Here is a 20,087-nt window from a genome sequence, read left to right on the forward strand (position 1 = left end):
AAACCTTGGAAATGAACAAAATCTGGCTACCAGTATTAAAAATCTCTAAAATCAGGACATTAAATAAAGCACAACACACAGGAAACAGGGGAATTCCAGACAAGAAACAATCAGGGCCAGTGAACACCTCCTAACAAAGGATTCCCCCAGGCAGAAAGCAGCCAGGCTTTGAAGCTGTAAGGCCATTCAATGCCAATCAAGCTGTCAAATTACAACATTCACACTTGCCTCGGGCAGACAAGAGTTCTTTCTCCCACCCTGAACATTCCACAGATAAATAAACCCTACTTGTCTAGTTTCCAACAGACCTCACAACCTCTGAGAATGCCTGCCATAGATGTGGGTGAAACGTCAGGAGAGAATGCTTCTGGAACATGTCCATATAGCCCAGAAAACTCACAGCAACCCATGTTTGAAAAGTTCACATGCAGTATGGTCAAGAAATTAATAATTAAGTCTTGTTTGGCAGTGCCTACAAAATGGGACGGACGTCTGCTTAGCAACCATGTGAAAAAAAGGGAATATTAATTTAAAGAAACAACAACAAAACCAGCATGCAATTACTGGAATGCTAAATTGCATGCAAACCTGAGAGCCTTGAAAGTTTTGCCCCAATAATGAGTACTTCATGGTTTGAGGTACTTCCCTCTGCTATCAATCGCCAATAAGATAATGTTTGTTGTTGTGTGTTTTCAAGTCATTTCTGACTCATGGCAACCTCCCCTGATGGGGTTTTCTTGGCTGAATTTGTTCAGAGGGGGTGTGCCCTTGCTCTCCTCTGTGGCTGAATTGAATTGCTCAAGGAAACCCAAATAATATGAGGTGTTATGTTATCATAAATTAAGATAAAATCAGGATAATGCAGCACTTTCAGGAAAAGCAGATCATTCCTGAGATCTGCCTGTTGCCAGCCCCTTCCCTGGCTTCTGTCAAAACTGCCCACTTTTATGATGAACTAGGGGGAGGAATCAGTTGTTAATCTCCTTACAGCTCCATACTTCCTTACTTATTTTATGGTTTTAGAAAGAGGGTTAACACTTAAGGCCCTTCCCTGGTTATCCTACCCAAGAAGGTAGGTTACAGATTTTTTTTTAAAAAATCTCCTCTCCTTGTGTCTTCAACTTGGGAGATGACTACAGTGGCTGCAGTGACAGTATATAGCTTTTGATTGAGCTCTCTGAACAGTATGGTATCTATCTCAGTTTTGAATCCTTTTATTAAGTAGCCACTTGATGTGGATTCCTTGCTAAGTCCTATATGAAAGAACACACAGAAATCGTCCCACAATAATGGGATTTATTTCCAACGATTTGCTATTTGAGAATGTCTGAGTTCCGGCTAATGTATGGGTTGGCTCTGGAAATGTACTGTGTGGTTTTATTATGGCTGCAGTAGATGACTGATCATTTCTTGTTACAAGGATTTAGCAGTGTTCAAAAGTTGTCACTTTCAGCTCTTCAAGGCAACATAATAGATTTTGGCAAATTGTGTTGGAGTTATGCAATCTTCCTGCTTTTCAACTTTCCAGAAAGTAGACTGGACACTTGCCTGTATCTGGCAACTGTTATGAGTTGCTTGGACAAAGATATACACACTATGACCTTCCATAGAGATCTCTGGAAACTAGACATAGTTTGGAAATTTTAAAAGCTGCCAAGTAGTGTGTTTGCCTGGGCATCTTTATAGATCCCTTTGGGACTTTGTTCCCTGATCTTCTGGAGATCTTTAAACAGAGGGAGAAGAGTCTGGTGAAAACTAATAGTTTATCTATGCTTCAGAAGTTGGGGTATAAATCCTCAAAAGTTTGTTTAAAGTAATTACTTTAGTTTTAGAATGTCCATCTCTTCAATTCAATCATTATGACATTTTCATGAGTACTTCAAAATAGAATTAAATATTGCAGCATTGTAGGAAAAATAAATACAGTATAGCCTATAGATCGCTGAGGTAGTGTAAATATGTTATTTTCTCTCCTTCATTCTGTTTTCCTACTACTACCAAAGCTACCATCAATTTATACATAGCATATATTGGAAATAACTGCACCCAGTCTCTGGGCACATATCCCTTTGGAAATAAAAGGCAATCGTAACCTTATGAAAAGGAAAAATTATGTCATATCCGTTTTGTAAATGTAAATCTCCATTGACATGTGGAGACCACCTTTTGAAAACCACTAGTCAAGAAAAGCATGACCTTGTTAGAAGTCAACCATTTAAACAAGTGATATTCATAAGCATTCATGTAATGGCACACAGATAACTCAGCTGTTAAACTGAAGAACCACCAAGGACAAAGACATGCCACTACAAAAATATATTTGGTTAGCAGAGGATGGTTGTTTCTTTGAAGTTGGAATTGCAGTTGCAGTTGCCCAAAAGATATATACTCCCTTGAGACCTCTTAGTTTAAAATATGCATTCAGAGATTTTAAAAAAACGAAGTCTTCTTTGAAAAAGATGTTACTTACAAACAGGTACATTTATTATTTAAGTTCAGTTATAGATAGGATATAGCTCTCTGTGTGTTGAGTACACAGGGTATCATTCTTAATAGTCCATCGTCTTTAGGTACAGTTGTACTCACTGAAGTCCATAAGTCATACTTCTCTACTGAAGTGTAAAACAGCAACATGCATCCACCTCCACTGAGGACTGATGCAAAAAGACATCCACCTCCACTGAGGTGTAAAGCAGACAGAATACAAAATTGAGTCCTGAGTCTGAACATGCTCAGTACAATCACATGTCTATAATCCCTCCCACACCAAAGAGGTACAGTCAAACTGGCAGATCAACATACATATAGAATACAGGTTAGCAAATATATACATTAACAAATAAATAGTGAAAGGCTTGGGAGGTTGCTATTTCCAACAGCATATCTCTTCAGTGCATAGACATTTGAAGAAACCTGTTGTTTGGGGAACAGAAAGTTTCCCTATCTACAAATTTTGGCATAGCTGTGTGAAGGAATTTCAAATTAAAGTAAGCAGGAGCTACTGAACACATCCAAAGAGATGGTGAGGTTGGTGTGATATTTATTTATTTATTTATTTATTTCAAATATTTCTATCCCGCCCTTCTCACCCGGAGGGACTCAGGGCAGCGTACAATTGGCAACAATTTGATGCCGATACATCATTAAAAACAACAACATATAAAAAATACAACCAATTAAATACAGTATAAAATATAAAACATAAAACGTGTTTAAAATCCGTTCGTCCAATATCCTCCAACTTTATCCATATAACAATCTGGGTCGTCTTTATCATTTATTCATTAAAAGCCTAGGCACAAAGCCATGTTTTTAAGGCTTTTCTAAAACTCAAAAGGGTTGGGGCTTGCTGTATATCTCTGGGGAGGGTGTTCCATAGCCGGGGAGCCACCACCGAGAAGGCCCTGTCCCTCGTTCCCACCAGCCGCGCCTGTGAGGCAGGCGGGACCGAGAGCAGGGCCTCTCCAGATGACCTCAGGGATCTTCCTGGCTCATAGGAGGAGATACGTTCGGACAAGTAGATTGGGCCAGAACCGTTTAGGGCTTTATAGGTCAAAACCAGCACTTTGAATTGGGCTCGGTAGCATATCGGCAGCCAGTGGAGCTGGCTTAACAAGGGGGTTGTACGCTCCCTGTAAGCCGCCCCAGTTATTAGTCTGGCTGCCGCCCGTTGTACTAGTTGGAGCTTCCGGGCCGTCTTCAGAGGCAACCCCACGTAGAGAGCGTTGCAGTAGTCCAAACGGGATGTAACCAGAGCGTGGACCACCGTGGCCAAGTCAGACCTCCCAAGGAACGGACGCAGCTGGTGCACAAGTCTTAGTTGTGCGAAGGCTCCCCTGGCCACCGCCGAGACCTGGGGTTCCAGGCTCAGCGATGAGTCCAGGAGAACCCCCAGACTGCGAACCTGCGTCTTCAGGGGGAGTGCGACCCCGTCCAGCACAGGCTGTAACCCTATTCCCTGTTCAGCCCTGCGACTGACCAGGAGGACCTCTGTCTTGTCTGGATTAAGTTTCAATTTGTTCGCCCTCATCCAGTCCGATACAGCGGCCAGACACCGGTTCAGGACCTGAACAGCCTCCTTAGTGACAGGTGGGAAGGAGTGACAGAGCTGGACATCATCTGCGTACAGATGACATCTCACCCCGAAACTCCGGATGATCTCTCCCAGCGGCTTCATGTAGATGTTAAACAACATGGGGGACAGTACTGAACCCTGCGGGACCCCACAAGTCAATGGTTGTGGGGCCGAGCAGGTGTCCCCCAAGGACACCATCTGGGACTGACTTTCCAGGAAGGACCGGAGCCACTGCAAAACAGTACCTCTGAGCCCCATCCCGGCAAGGCGCCCCAGAAGGATACCGTGGTCAACGGTATCGAAGGCCGCTGAGAGGTCCAGCAGAACCAGCAGGGACACACTCCCCTTGTCCAGCTCGCGGCGTAGATCATCGACTAAGGCAACCAAGGCTGTCTCGGTACCATGCCCCGGCCTGAAGCCAGACTGTGCCCGATCCAGATAATCGGTATCTACCAAGAATGCCTGGAGTTGTGCGGCCACCACATGTTCCACGACCTTGCCCAAAAAGGGGAGATTGGAAATAGGCCGATAGTTCTCCAATTGAGTGGGGTCCAGTGATGGCTTCTTCAACAGCGGTTTGATCACAGCCAATTTAAGGCTCGCTGGAAATATGCCTTCCCGAAGGGAGGCATTCACCACCACCTTCACCCACTCGGCCAATCCCCCTCTGGCTTCTCTCACCAGCCAGGATGGGCAGGGGTCTAGGATGCATGTGGTAGCCCTCACCTCTCCAAGCACCTTGTCCACGTCCTCAGGCTGAACCAATTGAAACGAATCCATCAAAATGGGACAAGCAGGTGCTCTTGCTACATCCTCGGAGACTGCCGTTAATATGGTGTCAAAGCTAGAACGGATTAAAGCGACTTTGTCCGCAAAGAACTGAGCAAATGCTTCACAGCGGGCTGCCGAGTTGTCAGGGATCCCGTCTTGGGGGGCGGGATATAACAAACCTCTGACAACTCGGAACAGCTCCGCCGGACGGTTCTTTGCAGACGCAATATTAGCTGCAAAGAAAACATTCTTTGCAGCATCTATTGCCGCGGCATATGCCCTGAGATAGATTCGGTTTGGCTCGCTCGGCTTCGAACGCCACACACCCTCTAGTTCCCACTTCTTTCGCTTCATCGCTGCCAGCTCCTCAGTGAACCAAGGAGATGGTTTAGCTCGGGTACTCGAAAGGGGACGTTCCGGAGCGATCGTGTCTATTGCCCTAGTCACCTCCTTGTTCCAGAGGGCGACCAGAGCATCGACAGAATCACCAGCCAAGGTGGCGGGAAATTCCCCAAGAGCCATCAGGAATCCATCCGGATCCATAAGCCTCCTGGGGCGGACCATTTTGGGTCCTCCACCCCTGCGGAGGTTGGGGGGCGCAGTGATTCTAAACCTGATCAGGTGATGGTCGGTCCATGGCAAAGGAGCGATGGTGAGCTCCTCCACACCGCCACCTTCCTCCCATCCCTGGCAGAAAACCAAGTCAAGTGTGTGCCCCGCTCTGTGGGTAGGGCCAGATACTAGTTGGGACAGCCCCATGGTTGCCATGGCGGCCATGAAGTCCTGAGCTGCACCAGAAGGAGTGGTCTCGGCATGGACATGGAAGTCCCCCAGCACAATGAGTCGTTGGGACTCCAGCGCCAGGCCAGAGACCATCCCTGCTAGCTCAGGCAGGGAGACTGTAGTGCAGTGGGGTGGTCGGTACACTAGCAGAATCCCTAAACTGTCCCGGCCCCCTACCCTCAGATGAGCACACTCAAACAAGGTAGACTGCGGGATGGGGCACCTGGTCAGGGGGATGGAATCCTTATAGACCACTGCAACCCTCCTCCCCTCCCTCCAGATCTTGGTTGATGCTGCACGGCATAACCTGGTGGACAAAGCTGGGTGAGATTGCCCCCCCCCCCCAGCTTCATCCAACCAGGTCTCCGTTATGCACGCCAGGTCTGCCTGCTCATCCAGGATAAGATCCTGGATGATTGCAGCTTAACCATTGACAGACCTGGCGTTCAGCAGCACCACCTTCAGATCGGAGGCCCCGCCAACTTGGGCACCCAAGTTTACTGTGTCAGGAGGATATAATTTCCAGTGTTCGTGAATGAGTTTGAATTCGATAGGTATAACACATAACGTCACTGTGTCATTTTTTCATTATAGAAGAAAGGAGACTTTACACTGAGAAGTCAGGCACATGAGAAAGGGTTAGCTCATAGGTGGAAACTAGCTGACCATTTTTGTTGAACTTACCAGCATAGCTAATAGTGAAGATTGCTGGGATTTGCAATGCAACATCAGGGAGCTGCACAGTTCCCATTCATAGAGTTGGATGAGACCAACTGGCTCATCCACACAATCAAAGCACTCCTGACAGATAGCCATCCAGCCTCTATAAGTTGAATCCATTGCTCCATGCCCTAGTCACCAGAGCAGCAGAAAACAAGCTTGCCCCCTCCTCCATGTGACATCCTCAGATATTTATATATGGCTATCATGTCCCTTCTAAACTTTCCCTTCTCCAAGCTAAATAAACCCAGCTCGCTCAGCCTCATAGGACTTGGCTTCTAAATCTTTGTTCATTTTGGTCACCCTTCTTTGGGTACGTTCTTGCTTGTCAATATCCTTATTGAATTGACGTGCCCAGAAGTTGACACATTATTCCAGATGAGGTCTGACCAAAGCAGAATAGAGTGGGACTATGATTTCTCTCGATCTCGACACTATACTTGATGCAGCCTAGAATCACATCGGCTTTTTAAGCTGCCGCATCACATTATTGACTCATGTTCAGCTTGTGGTCTATGAAGACTCCTAGATCCCTTTTGCATGTACTGTTTTCAAGCCAGGTGTCACCCATCCTATATCTGTGCATTTCATTTTTATTGCCTAAGTGTAGTACTTGTACATTTCTCCCTGTTGAAATTCATTTTGTTAATTTTGCCCAGCTGTCTAATCTGTTAAGGTCATTTTGGATTCTGATCCCATCTTCTGGAGTATGAGCTCTCCCAATTTAGTGTCATCTGTCAGTTTGGTAAACATGCCTTCTCTTACATCATCCAAGTCATTGATAAGGATGTTGAATAGCACTGGGCCTTTTCCCAGGTTTTAAACATGATAACCCCACATGTCTGTCTGTTTATACTATGAATAATATTAGAGTTATTTTATAGAGTCTTTCTCGACAGCAGATACTAAGGGCAGTTCCCAGAAATGAAGCTTAGTCTTGTATTGAAGTGTACGTATGTAGGTTATCTTCCACAAATATAGCTGAAACTAGGACTTGGCAGAGAATGTTGTTTAAAAATATTTGGTCCCAGCATGTGCAAACTCGTTTTTGTTTCAGAGCTCTTTTGTTAAAGGTGCAGTCCTGCCATGCCTTTGCCAGAATGATGGGATCTGTATCAAATCCGTATGTTTGGAAAGCAACTTTGTTTGGATCTTTTACTTACAAATGTTAGACTGGAATTTACATTTAATATATTGCTTGGAAGAGTTACCATGCCTAGATTTTTTTAAAATCACAAGCAGAAGAAAGGGAAACTAAATTTATAGTTAGATTCAGCACATGCCCTGTGGGTGTTAACTCTTATCGGGATGACTAGGAATCAGCATAGTTTTGCTAAAAGACCCTTTGTGTGCAGAGCAGAAGGATTTTGACATAACTCCATAAAACCCAAAACAAATACTCTCCTCTGTTTATTGCTGAGTCGATGTGTTAATTCTTAGAGCACAGTTCATCTTTCTTCTTCTTAGTTCTGCCTGTACAAACAAAAGACAAATAAATGATAAGCATAAGTTGAGATAAACAAGTATCCTGCGCATGTTTGATGAGCATGCGAACAAATACAAAGGAAACCTAAAAACATCAAGTTTATTAGACTTTTGAGATTATTGAATTGTCAATATTGTCATGAATACATGTTGCCTCCTTAGTTGCAGATTCAGGGTGCAAATTGTGATTCATTGATAACTTTTTCAATATTTCAATTACTTCAGGTTCTACTTGAAATTCTGAAGTCTTTTGGAAGTAGGATTTATTTTTCCTCTTCATCTCAGAGATTTTGACATAATGATATGTGTTGTTTTTCTCTTTTTGTATGCAACGGTGTGTGCTTAGATTATTAAATTTTTCTACTGCCTTCAAAAGTGCTTAGTACAGTAGAATCTCACTTATCCAAGCTAAACGGGCCGGCAGAAGCTTGGATAAGCGAACATCTTGGATAATAAGGAGGGATTAAGGAAAAGCCTATTAAACATCAAATTAGGTTATGATTTTACAAATTAAGCACCAAAACTTCATGTTATACAACAAATTTGACAGAAAAAGTAGTTCAATACGCAGTAATGTTATGTTGTAATTACTGTATTTACGAATTTCGCACCAAAATATCACAATATATTGAAAACATTGACTACAAAAATGGCTTGGATTATCCAGAGGCTTGGATAAGCGAGGCTTGGATTAGTGAGACTCTACTGTACTTGTACCCTTAACACAATGTTCTATTCACTTTTTACATAGGAGCCCCCAATGGTGCAATTGGTTAAACCCTTGTGCCGGCAGGACTGCTGACCCAAAGGTCGGCGGTTTGAATCCGGGGAGTGGGGTGAGCTCCCAACTGTCAGCTCTAGCTCCCTATGTGGGGACATGAGGGAGGTCTTATGTAAAACATTAACCATCCAGGCATTCCCCTGGGCAACGTCCTTGTTGACGGCCAATTCTCTCACACCAGAAGCGACTTGCAGTTTCTCAAGTCGCTCCTGACACGAACAAAAAAAAAACCTTTTACATATGGGAAGTTGAGGATGAAAGAGACAGTGACTTCATAGAAGCAGCATAGGGTGCATGCTAAACAGTTTCGTGACATGAGCATGAGCCATTAAAGGAAGATATAAATGTCGTCTACTTTTAACTGCATGTTATGTTTCATCCAAACCTTTTAACTCCTTGTGTACAAGCCAAATTAAGATGCCATCTATATTCAGATCCTAAGAACTCCCAATCTAGAACAAATGAGGGAAAAATAGAATCTCCTTGTTTATGTGCAAAAACAAGAGGCTTATGGAGGTTGTAGTAAAGGCATGGGCAAACTTCAGTCCTCCAGGTGTTTTGGACTTCAACTCCCATAATTCCTAACAGCCTACCAACTGTTAGGAATTGTGGGAGTTGAAGTCCAAAATGCCTGGAGGGCCAAAGTTTGCCCATGCATGTTGTAGTACAACAGATCTGGAGGGCAGTAAGTCAGGAAAGGGTGAGCTAAGGTATTCTGCAAAACAGAATACATGCGCCTCTTAAACTTCAGATGATTTCTAGATTATTTTGATTTTTCTCTTGTGGGGATATCACTCTGGTTGTTCATAAAGGTGCTGTTTAGATTCCCTTTTTCAGTCTCTGCTTCTTTGAATGTGTGAACCGACTACGATTTGCAGATATATGCACAGCCCTTCAAGAAACAGCTGACTGCAGGAACCAACATCCCAAATGTTAAAGATCTTCTTAAAATCCCATTTGGTAAAATAAAAACAAGAGATAAAATGTGGGAAGCTAGAGGTGGCAGCAGAGAGATATGGGTCATTTTTCACCACCTGCTTCCTTGACCAGAAGAACATGGTGGCCTTAATTTGCCTATCTCTTCTATTGACTCTCTAGCAATACCTTTTGACCCAATTTGTGATTAAAGCTATGTCCATGTGACTGGTTTAGTAAGAGCTGGGAGGAAATGAGTAAGTACCTTTGTAGATTTGACTCTAGGGGTTTTCATCCCTTTTTAAAGGCCTAATTTTGGAGCCTTTTCACAGTCCTCATACTGAGTGGGAAAGCTGGTCCCTAAGAGGGGCACATACAGCAGGCGAGTGCAGACTCTCACAGGTAGCCATCGTTCGGGGGAAAGCCCCACAATTTGCACTATTCACAGACCACCACAGGATGCCAATCTGCTTCGGGTTCCTAATCCCTTTCTCACACGGTCTCTTGTAGCCATCTACAGGGGTGGGAAAGCAAGCTTGAAAGAAAGGGGAAAGGAAAAGGAAGCACAATGAAAAAGACCAGCCTATCGGGCTGCCAGTGGCTTCACAGACAATTGGCACCAGCTGCAGCCCAATTAAATTCAATGGTTCACAGGTGTTCCCAGCAGACGGTGCATTAACCAAACCACTTTGGAGAGAGAAAAAATACCTAAGACTTGAACACAGAAGCTCATTTCTTCCTCCCGCTCCCTCCCCGCCCTCTTTCAAGCCTTTTTGGAGCACTTCAAATACAAAGAAGCTGAAAAGGACTTTCAGCTCCTTTAGAAGAAGGTTACTGCATAAAACCACAATGGACCTGACTTAGGCGATCTGAATCAGCCATTCATTTCATCTGATTCATCCTGCCAAATGAATTGTCAGAGATTATCAGTCTATGACTTCGAGAATAAAATAGTTCATACCTGAGAGGGTTTTCCTCCAGGAAGCTGTGATTGGTGGGCAGTGATTTTTCTTTCCTTCAGTTAGGACCCTTTCTCTAAATAAATAATATTGAACTCTGGTCAGAATAACTAGTATGTCTTCCAGGCAATCAGCAAAATGGGTGGCAGATTTCTCACTGATTTTCAAGACCGAGGCTCCAGATCTGTTGCATTGGAATTTCCATTCCTCTCTGCTCAAATGACAGTTTTGCAAGACATGCTTATCTCACTGATATATCTAGTTTTAATTGTCACAGAGAAGGTGGGGTATTCATAGCAAAATATGTTTTAGAAGCTGAGCAATAATAACATGGTAGGTGGTGACATGTTACTGTTTTTCAATCCTATAATTTAGAGCATTTTTCATTCGACGACATAGTACTTTGGATATATGTAGGACTTCCTGACAGGCTAAACATGACCAGTTCTTTAAGCCACTCCTCATAGGGCTTGTTCTCCAGACCCTTGATCATTTAGACACCCTCCTCTGGACACATTCCAGCTTGTCAACATCTCCCTTCCATTGTGGTGCCCAGAATTCGACACAATATTCCAGGTGTGGTCTGACCAAGGCAGAATAGAGGGATAGCAGGACTTCCGAGTTGCCTTCTCCCGATCTAATCTACAGCTGTTTCATGTGTTTACAAGTCCACTAAGCAGTATATATAGGCATGATATCCACCAAATATAGATCTAACCGTGCAGTGCCAAGTATTGGCGTGTCACAAGCAGATAGTAAGAGCTGTAGCTGAAGAAGGATGAAACCCTCAAAGTAGATGAGCCTATTACATAGCATCACATATATGATGTACACACATGAATTATATTGTTGGAGACTTAAAGCCTTTGGAAGAAACTGAAAAACAGATGTACCTAATTTACCTTGCTAGAATTTTCTTATTTCCACCAGTTGCACCTGATGGGAGCATATGTTATCATGCTTATTGGATTATTATTTTTGGAGAAGGGGCACAGCTTTGATACATAAAACCTTCCATTCAAAATGGCTCTAAAACTGCCCTTGAAAAGTAGCTTAGAACGTAACTAGAAAATATTACTTACTGCATCCTCCAAGCATTCCTAATTTCCCTACATTTTTATTATCTCCCAATTAATATAATTCTAAGAATATATCAAATACAACCATATATTATCAAATCAAAGCACTAATAAATAGTGTATCTATAGATTTGGCTACCAACATCTAATAATTAGTTATTCCATTTCTATAATATATTAATATTAGCTATGTCAGGGAGCTTTGGGGTGTCTTATATTGATTTTGAAATGTAACTTCATAACACGCTCATTTTCTTTTTAAAATGTTACCGAGTTACTATATTGTTTGCAGCTCATAAACCTAACTCTAGTTTTAAGCACAATGACATAAACAAGGTTTTTTTTTCCCTATGGAGAAAATTTTGTTTGCCATTTTTTAAAAAACAATGTAGATAAGAGGGAAGTATTTGTTTGGGATTTGATGTTTAATAAGTGATAATATGTGGCTGTTTTATGTGTTAAGCAGCGAACTTCAGCTAGGGGTTATTTGTATGATGATTGCATATTCAGTTTCTTTTTTCAAATGTCTTTGTGATGTTGTAAAGGGCAAAAACATATTGCAACAAAGTGCTGATGAGAGCTAACATCAATATTACAATAAGTTTAGATAGAGATATAAATCCCTTCAACAGCTCCCAAATGACCATCTGTATAATCTAGGCAGTGGATGTCTCTTCAGCAAATGAACAAACAAGGCAAATACACCAAATGGCTGACAAATGTATTTCAACTGGCTCTTTCATTTCCACACATAAGGGTGCAGTCAATATCAATCACTGTTTTCCCCCTTACATGAAAATCTTGGTCTCGCTGGACATTCCTCAGACGCTTTTCACTACAGTAATGTGTCTTTAGAATGACATTAACATGAAGCTGTTTCCGCTGTTTGAAGTCCAGAGAGCTTAAAAACATATCTCTGGCTTTAAGACATTAGTTGGCTGCTTTTCCACACTTTTTCTTCTTTCCTCGTGTGCACTTTGACTTTAAAAATGGAGAAAGGGGGGGGGGGGGTCTTAAACAAGAAAGATGTTGTAGACTGCCTGACCATTTTTTTTCCTTCTTTTTCCCCTAAATGTCTTGTCATTGCTTCCTTGGTTTTTAGCTGAGCACCTACATATTCATGTTTTACTCGACATGCAATGCTACAATAACAAATATTGGAATGCAAATATGTGTTGAAGAATTTTGAAAAAGTTGCATTGGGGGTTTATTCTTACATACACATGAGTTGCTGAACTTGCTGACCGAAAGATCGACAGCTCGAATCCAGGGAGTGGAGTGAGATTCCACTGTCAGCTCTAGCTTCTGCCAACCTAGCAGTTCGAAAACATGTGAATGTGAGTAGATCAATAGGTACTGCTCCAGCCACATGACCTAGGACATGACCTATGGACAACACCGCCTCTTTGGCTTAGAAATGGAGATGAGCACCAACCCCCAGAGTCAGATGCAACTAAACTTAATGTCAGGGGAAAACCTTTACCTTTACCTACACATTTCTGATGCACAAGAACATTATGGGGAAATTCTGACTTCTGTTGTGTCTGTCCTGAAGTACGTATATCCAATTCCCAGGAGACAAAATGTTTCATTAATAGATATTATGCTGTTTGTTTTAAAGGATAGTAGTACTAACAACAACAAATGCAACAATAATAAGAGTAATAAGAATAATATTTTATCTTTTTTCAGATAATTGCAGTTTGCAGAGAAGCAGCCCTTCTCGCCCTTCAGGAGGATATTCAAGCCAAATGCATTATGGGGCAACATTTTGAACAAGCATTGGCTATTGTGACCCCTAGAATTCCAGATTCGCTACAGAAGTTTTATGACGACTATCAGCAGAATAGTGGTTTGCATTCACTTTGAGAAATTGATTAATAATGGTTCAGCGTGCAGTCTCTGACTTCAGGAGTCCTTCTCTGAGTTGAATAGCTTTTTTGTGTGTAGCAAAGACATTTATTTTTATAAGTCAAATGCTTGAATTGAACTTTGCTGCAGGAGTTTTCTTAATAAAGAGCTTGAATAGCAGTTGGGAATTGTGTAAGCATGACAGAAATGGTTGAAACATTCTTTGCTACAATAGCGTGTCATAATTTTACATCATTATTGTAATCTTGTCACTGGTGGCTTCATTTTAGTTTGATCTCTCTTTTCTTTAGAACATGAGTCCATTGGCTTCTTTTCAAATTATCTGTCATGTACTCTAAGCCATATTCTAAGCCATCCAAACCACATAAACACATCTGCCATTCACTCAGTTTCCCCCTCCTCCAAATCCCAGCTTTCACATGGTCCAAATTTCCCCCTTGCCATTTTCAGAGCTGCCAAATGCCAGTTGATGTTTTAATTCAGCTATGTATCACAACTCCAAGACAGATCTCTCTCAGGGTCAGCCACCACCAGCTCAAATCCCATCAGTATTTATGGGGCGTTAGACAGAAACACTTGTGTTTTAATATTCTTTTATCCAGTTTGGAGGAAATCATTCTACAGTTTTCAAATTCTGTTTGTTTTAATCACTGTGAAAAAAATTGTGTAAAACTTAAAAGTAACTAATTACAAATAGTAGATTATGTAATCAATTCGTTTTGCAACGATTATGGCCTTGAAATAGGGATTCCCAATTTTATGGAGAGGTTCCACACAAAGGATGATCTCCTCTTCAGACTGTTACTTTTCACATGTGAACAGCAACCTCCAGTTGATTTTAGCCCTTTTTGAGAACCTCTGAATAGAGTTTATAAAGAACTTGCAAAGTCCAATTAAATTGATCGGTAAAATGCAAAATTATTAAAACAGCAACAAGTCAATAAATCAGCAATAAACAGCAGAGCAATTCTTGAAACCAAGGAAGAATGTTCCACAGTATTGGCTTTGTGACTACTTATGCCAGAAGATGGATGAGGCTATCTGAACACGTATTTTATACAGTGCGTCCACACTTAGATGTGTTTTACTTATACATGTAGAGCAGTGGTTCTCAACCTGGGGTCCCCAGATGGCTTTGGCCTTCAACTCCCAGAAATCCTAACAGCTGGTAAACTGGTTGGGATTTCTGGGAGTTGTAGGCCAAAAACATCTGGGGACCCCAGGTTGAGAACCACTGATGTAGAGAGAAGTCCCTGAAACAGTATGGGGGTGTCTATCAAGAAGATGAGTGAACTGAGAAGGAAGATAGTGCCACAAATGGCCTTTCGTGGTAAGTTAGTGAATGTTTCTTCTCATGTATCAGAATACCGTAGCCCTCATAGAGTTGCTTCAAAGGCTTCAAGAAATATTATGGAACTATCAACTTTGAAAACCTTTCTCTCTTGTATGAGTGAAACTACAGATTGTGGGACATGCAGACATGACTCCTGCCTTCTTCTGAGTTGTTTCTTCACAGGAACTCAAGTATTGACTTGGGCACAACTGCAACATATCCTTGGAGGCTATCCTTTTCTATCTTGATGCATGGATCAGAATAATAATTTAAGGCTGAATTGTAAGAAGGACAAAGCTTTCATTTTTCACCATTCTCAGCTGTTCGTGCTCTGTTATTTCCTGTCCTGCATATTTCTGCTCTGGTGTTTCAGCTATTCTTGGTGCAGCCGTTCCTGTTCTGTTTGCTTCCGATCTTCCAGCTCAATTTTCTGGAATTTCACCTATTCTGGAGTCAGTCTTTCTCTTTATGTTTGTCATTCTGTGGTCTCCATTGTTCTTGCTGCAACTTTTGCAAACTGGCTTTCTCCAAACTGATGTCTTACAGAACTATTTCTTTTAATAAGTGCAGTATGATGCCAGTCAGCACAGTACCATGTGGTACATTTCTTTGTATTCTCAACCTTATTTTCTGTGGCTTCCTATCTTATTGTACCTGTGAAATTTTAATAATATAAGATAATTCATTAAAGGAGGAATTTCCTTGAATAATAAGAATGTTTTTAATTAAAATCTTATTTAACAAGCCAAAATATAAACAGTAATATACAAATGCTGTATAAGTGACATCAGTTGAAGCAAAATAGGTACAAGAACAAAATAAAAAAGAGTGCAGATTACAACAAATATACTGGAAAGGCTAGGTCATGTTTGTGGATGTTTTCAGTTAAATTTATGTTAGATTTACAGTTCAGAATTATAAAAATTTAATAGTTTTTCTAGAGGTTATGATGTTGTGGAGTTTGTGATGTGCCATATTATGACTGTAGAAATAGACCATCTACTGATGGTAATGAAGAATCATAGAGTAATAGAGTTGGAAGAGACCACATGGGACATCTAGTCCAACTCTTCCATGCAAGAAAAGCACAATAAAAATACTTCTGACAGATGGCCATCTGTCCTCTGTTTCAAAGCTTCCAAGGAAGGAGCTTCCACCACACTCCAAGGCAGAGAATATCACTGCTGCACAGATCTAACAGGAAGTTCTTCTTAATGTTCAGGTAGAATCTCCTTTCCTGTAATTTGAACCCATTGCTCTGAGTCCTAGTTTCCAGGGCAGCAGAAAAAAACCCTGCTCCCTCTTCCTTTCACTTATTTATACATAGCTATCATGTCTCCTCTCAACCTCCTCTTCTGCAGGTTAAATATACCCAGTTCTTTAAGATGCTCCTCATAGGGAATGGTCTCCAGACCTTTGATCATTTTAGTTGTCCTCCTCTGGACACCTTCCAGTTTGTCAATATTTCTTTTGAACTATGGTGCCCAGAATTGGACTCAGTATTCCAGGTGAGGTCTAACCAAAGCAAAATAGAGAGACAGATTAAAATTGCCAAGTTTTAAGAACCAAATAACGTCATATGGTCTCCTTAGTATATCCATCACTGGGAAGGAATAAAAGTGCAGTTTTAGTATCCAGCAGTGTAAAGAAACGTGGTTACATGCCAAGCGACATAAAATCCCAAATTGCTGAAATTATGTAATTTTAACCAATGTTTTAAAAAGGTGCAGATGCTTTTTGCCTTTGCTCTTTAATGGACATTTTGGGATCGAAAGGGCCTATCTTGAGATAAAATAACCAAATGAATTATTCTCATCCACAGAGTCTAGCTAATCATGGTGATTAACTAATGGCAAGTTTTATGGGTTATTTTCTGAAAAATGGTTACCCAACTCATTTCTGCTGCTCTTAACTGAATATGATGGATGTGTCAGATGACGATGAGCAGCAAAATGTGACTGAAGTTGGGTTGGGCCTCTTGGCCCTTAATAGTTAACTAAAAGTCCTTAACTATTTTAACCTTAACCATAGCTTTCATCTTTTGTCCACCTAATCTATGGATGACCTACTTGTAAACTTTCAATAGTTATTTCAGATGTTGCTGAACTACAGTTCCCAACTGCCTCAACCAGTGATTAGGGATTAAGGGAATTTTAGTGTGTTATCATATGGCAGGCCACAAATTATCTATCCCAGTTTTAATCCTTTCATTTGTTTTCATGCTTCACGTTGTTGCTTTTTTTAAAAAAAAGAGATTATTTTCTTTTTCTGACTTTTACTTACTAATGAACACAAGTTACTTCAGCTAAACACGAAGACAGTTACTTTGGGCCAAGTTTCATGAGAAGCTCTGATGCAGCCTAATAACTGGATACAGTTTATCACTATATTACCCTTATCATGTTTCCAGTATCTGGAACTCAGAAAAGATTAGGAATTCATCCCTTCTTTTGCTTGCATAGGGTGTTGGTGTCTTGCCCCTACTTCTTGAGAAGGTCCAGCAGACTTTAAAAATCAATGTTAAAATGTATTGGGCCACCTTGTCAGGTTTGCTGGTACAAGGTTGACCTTTTTCCTTCATGCACTCTCACATGCTTGTCCTTTGATGGCTATTTTAGATTTATTACTCATCCTGGGCCTTAAGGATCAAGTCTAATCAGGTCTATTCCAGGTACCAACTGCTGTATCCAAATTAGGAAAAATCTGGGCAAGAGAATGAGTCATTCAACAGAGATTGTATTTCTCAAAATATTTTTAGACCTTTTTCTTCCAAAGGTGTTATGAAACATGCTAACCTGAAAAAACCTGATTTGAATTGGAGCATCAGTGGAAAATGCAGGACTACCTTGAAGTTATAAAAAATGTGCCAAAGTTGTTTCCAGATTTTATGATTTTATAATATTTCTATGTCTCCATAAAAAGGGGGTATATGCATGTTTATACAATATGTTACCTTTTTATATTTAAAAATTGCACATGAATTTTTTTCAAAAGATACCCAGTAAAACAACAGAGTACCAGTTTTTTTTAAAGTCAACAATAAATGATACAAGATTTAGAAAGTATAACTTTTTAAAAAAAGCATAAGACCCCATAAAGTACAACTAATTTACTAAAAGTTTTGCAAGAAGTTTGAAAGCCAAATAAAACACTATTCTAACAAGTCACCAGAAAATCTGCAGTGTTATTGTTGCTTGTCCTGCTTTCAGTGGGAAAGACGTTCCTCACTTTGGTGTCACGACTGACAATATGGAATTTTGGATGCTTGCCAAACAGATTTCTCATATATCTTTGTGCAGATCTGTTTTATTTAAACTCACTTGCATTTTCATTTCCTCCAGGCTTTCTTCATAGATTTTATATTCTAAATCCATCATAATCTGGAATAGGCTTCTGGGAAACTGGGCAAATACTCATTTTTCAAATACAATGCTCTGTGTGTGTGTGTGTGTGTATGTGTGTGTGTGTGTGGACCTCCTTGATTTCAACCTGAGTTTGGAATATTCCTTTTTTTAAAGGAACAACTTTAATTATCAGTCAACATTACCTAAAGCCACAAAAAGTAATTTTACTGAATTATTTATTAGTGTGACATTTCTCTTATTGTTACTTTATTGCTGTATGCCTTTAAGTCATTTCCAATTTATATCAAACCTACCACTGGATTTTCTGGGGCTGAGAATGTGTGACTTGCCCAGGGTCACCCAGTGGTTTCCATGGCTATGGGGGGAATCAAACACTGGTCTCCGAAGTAGTTATCCAATGCTCAAGCCATTGCACCATGCTGGTTCTCTTACTGTTACAACTGTGCCATGAAATGATGCAGGAAATGTTGTCTGGTTCTGAAGTGACCAATTTAGATATTGTATCTTGGAAAAATATGTGAAAATTACAAACTACATTGCAACGTACTCCTCACATATAGGCTGGAGCAACTACCCATGGGAATCCAACAGTTCCACTTCCCATTGCAGAGATGGTGTCAGCACACACACACCTAGTAACAAGTAATAGGCAGAGAACCTGCTCCAATCCAAATGTAAAGCAGAGTCAATTACAGATATGGCTCCTGAAGACAAAACATTTCAGTCCTTTTATGAATCTTTCACAATGTAGCCCCCTCCTAATAAAGATATACTTGTGAATAGTACAAATAGAGTTATTGCACTTTTTATTATTGCACCAGAAAACTATTTTTGGCAAGAATAAATTATAATACAGACTTTTAGAAGTTGCACATGTAGATTTTTTTGTCTTCAGCCTGCATATGTTTTCACCTTACGTTTTACTTTTTCCACTGAACAGACCTTGAGTAGACTGTTCCAGATATGAAGATTGAACCAGTATGGCACAGGCACAGAGGTTAGAATATTGGACAAATACAAATATTACTAGTGACCATGGGCCAGACACTACTTTCCCAGCCTTACCTACCTCAGAGCAATTTTGTCAGGCTAAATGCATCAATTGTTGTATATACTACCTTGAGCTCACTGAAGAAAATGCAGGGTGTACATATAATAAGTAAATACTTTCTTGAAATCTATGCAGAAAAATAGATAATTTAATCAAATGCACTCAGTTTCTAGGCAGAAATGATATATTGATGTGTGTCTGCATTCAATCACATAAATAAGATTGCAGGACCGGCATGTGATGTGTTGTTTAATATAGTATGTCCTACCCATCTTCTCCAGAATGTCACCTGCAATAGGTGGGCAAAACTGTAAACCTGTGGTTCTCAACCTCTGGATCCCCAGATGTTTTGGCCTTCAACTCCCAGAAATCCTAACAGCTGGTAAACTGGCTGGGATTTCCTGGAGTTATACGTCAAAACACTTGGGGACCCACATGTTGAGAACCACTGCTGTAAATGCTTCAAGAACCATAAATGTGCTATTCTAACCAAGGAACTAGAGTAACCAGTCACCATGTATTTCAGATTGCCATATCACAGTTTCTTTGATACGTCCTTGTTTGGCTTTGAGGTATCATCTCCTTCAGACATACTGGACAAAAGGGAAAATTGTTGGATTTATAATCTAAACTTAGCTTGGAAGAGAAAGCCTTCTTCCACTAGGAATGGTGATAACAATGTTTTAAACTGGCATCTACTGTACAGCTTAGAAAAGGTAGAAACCAAAACGTTTTGATATCTGTCTGTCTATTTGTCTATTGTCTATCTTTTCCGTGATTAACAGCATTCTACTTGGATTCAAGACAAAAATGGCGGAAGTACTGTTGGGTTTGCTTTTTAATCACACACACATACACACTCATGCACACTAAGAAGGTTGAAACATGTAATACAAGT

The 20,087-nt window shown here is 40.8% G+C and overlaps 1 protein-coding gene across 3 annotated transcripts in view; it reads left to right on the plus strand.

The window, feature by feature from the left end:
* The window catches only part of afg2a (AFG2 AAA ATPase homolog A), a 185,204-nt gene extending 171,605 nt beyond the window's left edge, over nucleotides 1–13,599 (plus strand). For all 3 annotated transcript variants that reach the window (XM_062983626.1, XM_008112052.3, XM_062983625.1), the window contains one exon: nucleotides 13,261–13,599. In XM_062983626.1, the coding sequence (XP_062839696.1) occupies nucleotides 13,261–13,437 (177 nt within the window). In that variant the 3' untranslated portion in view covers nucleotides 13,438–13,599. The remainder of the gene's footprint in view (nucleotides 1–13,260) is intronic.
* Nucleotides 13,600–20,087: the final 6,488 nt, after the last annotated feature.

The sequence above is a fragment of the Anolis carolinensis genome, chromosome 5 (genome assembly GCF_035594765.1).
Source record: "Anolis carolinensis isolate JA03-04 chromosome 5, rAnoCar3.1.pri, whole genome shotgun sequence".
Taxonomy (NCBI): domain Eukaryota; kingdom Metazoa; phylum Chordata; class Lepidosauria; order Squamata; family Dactyloidae; genus Anolis; species Anolis carolinensis.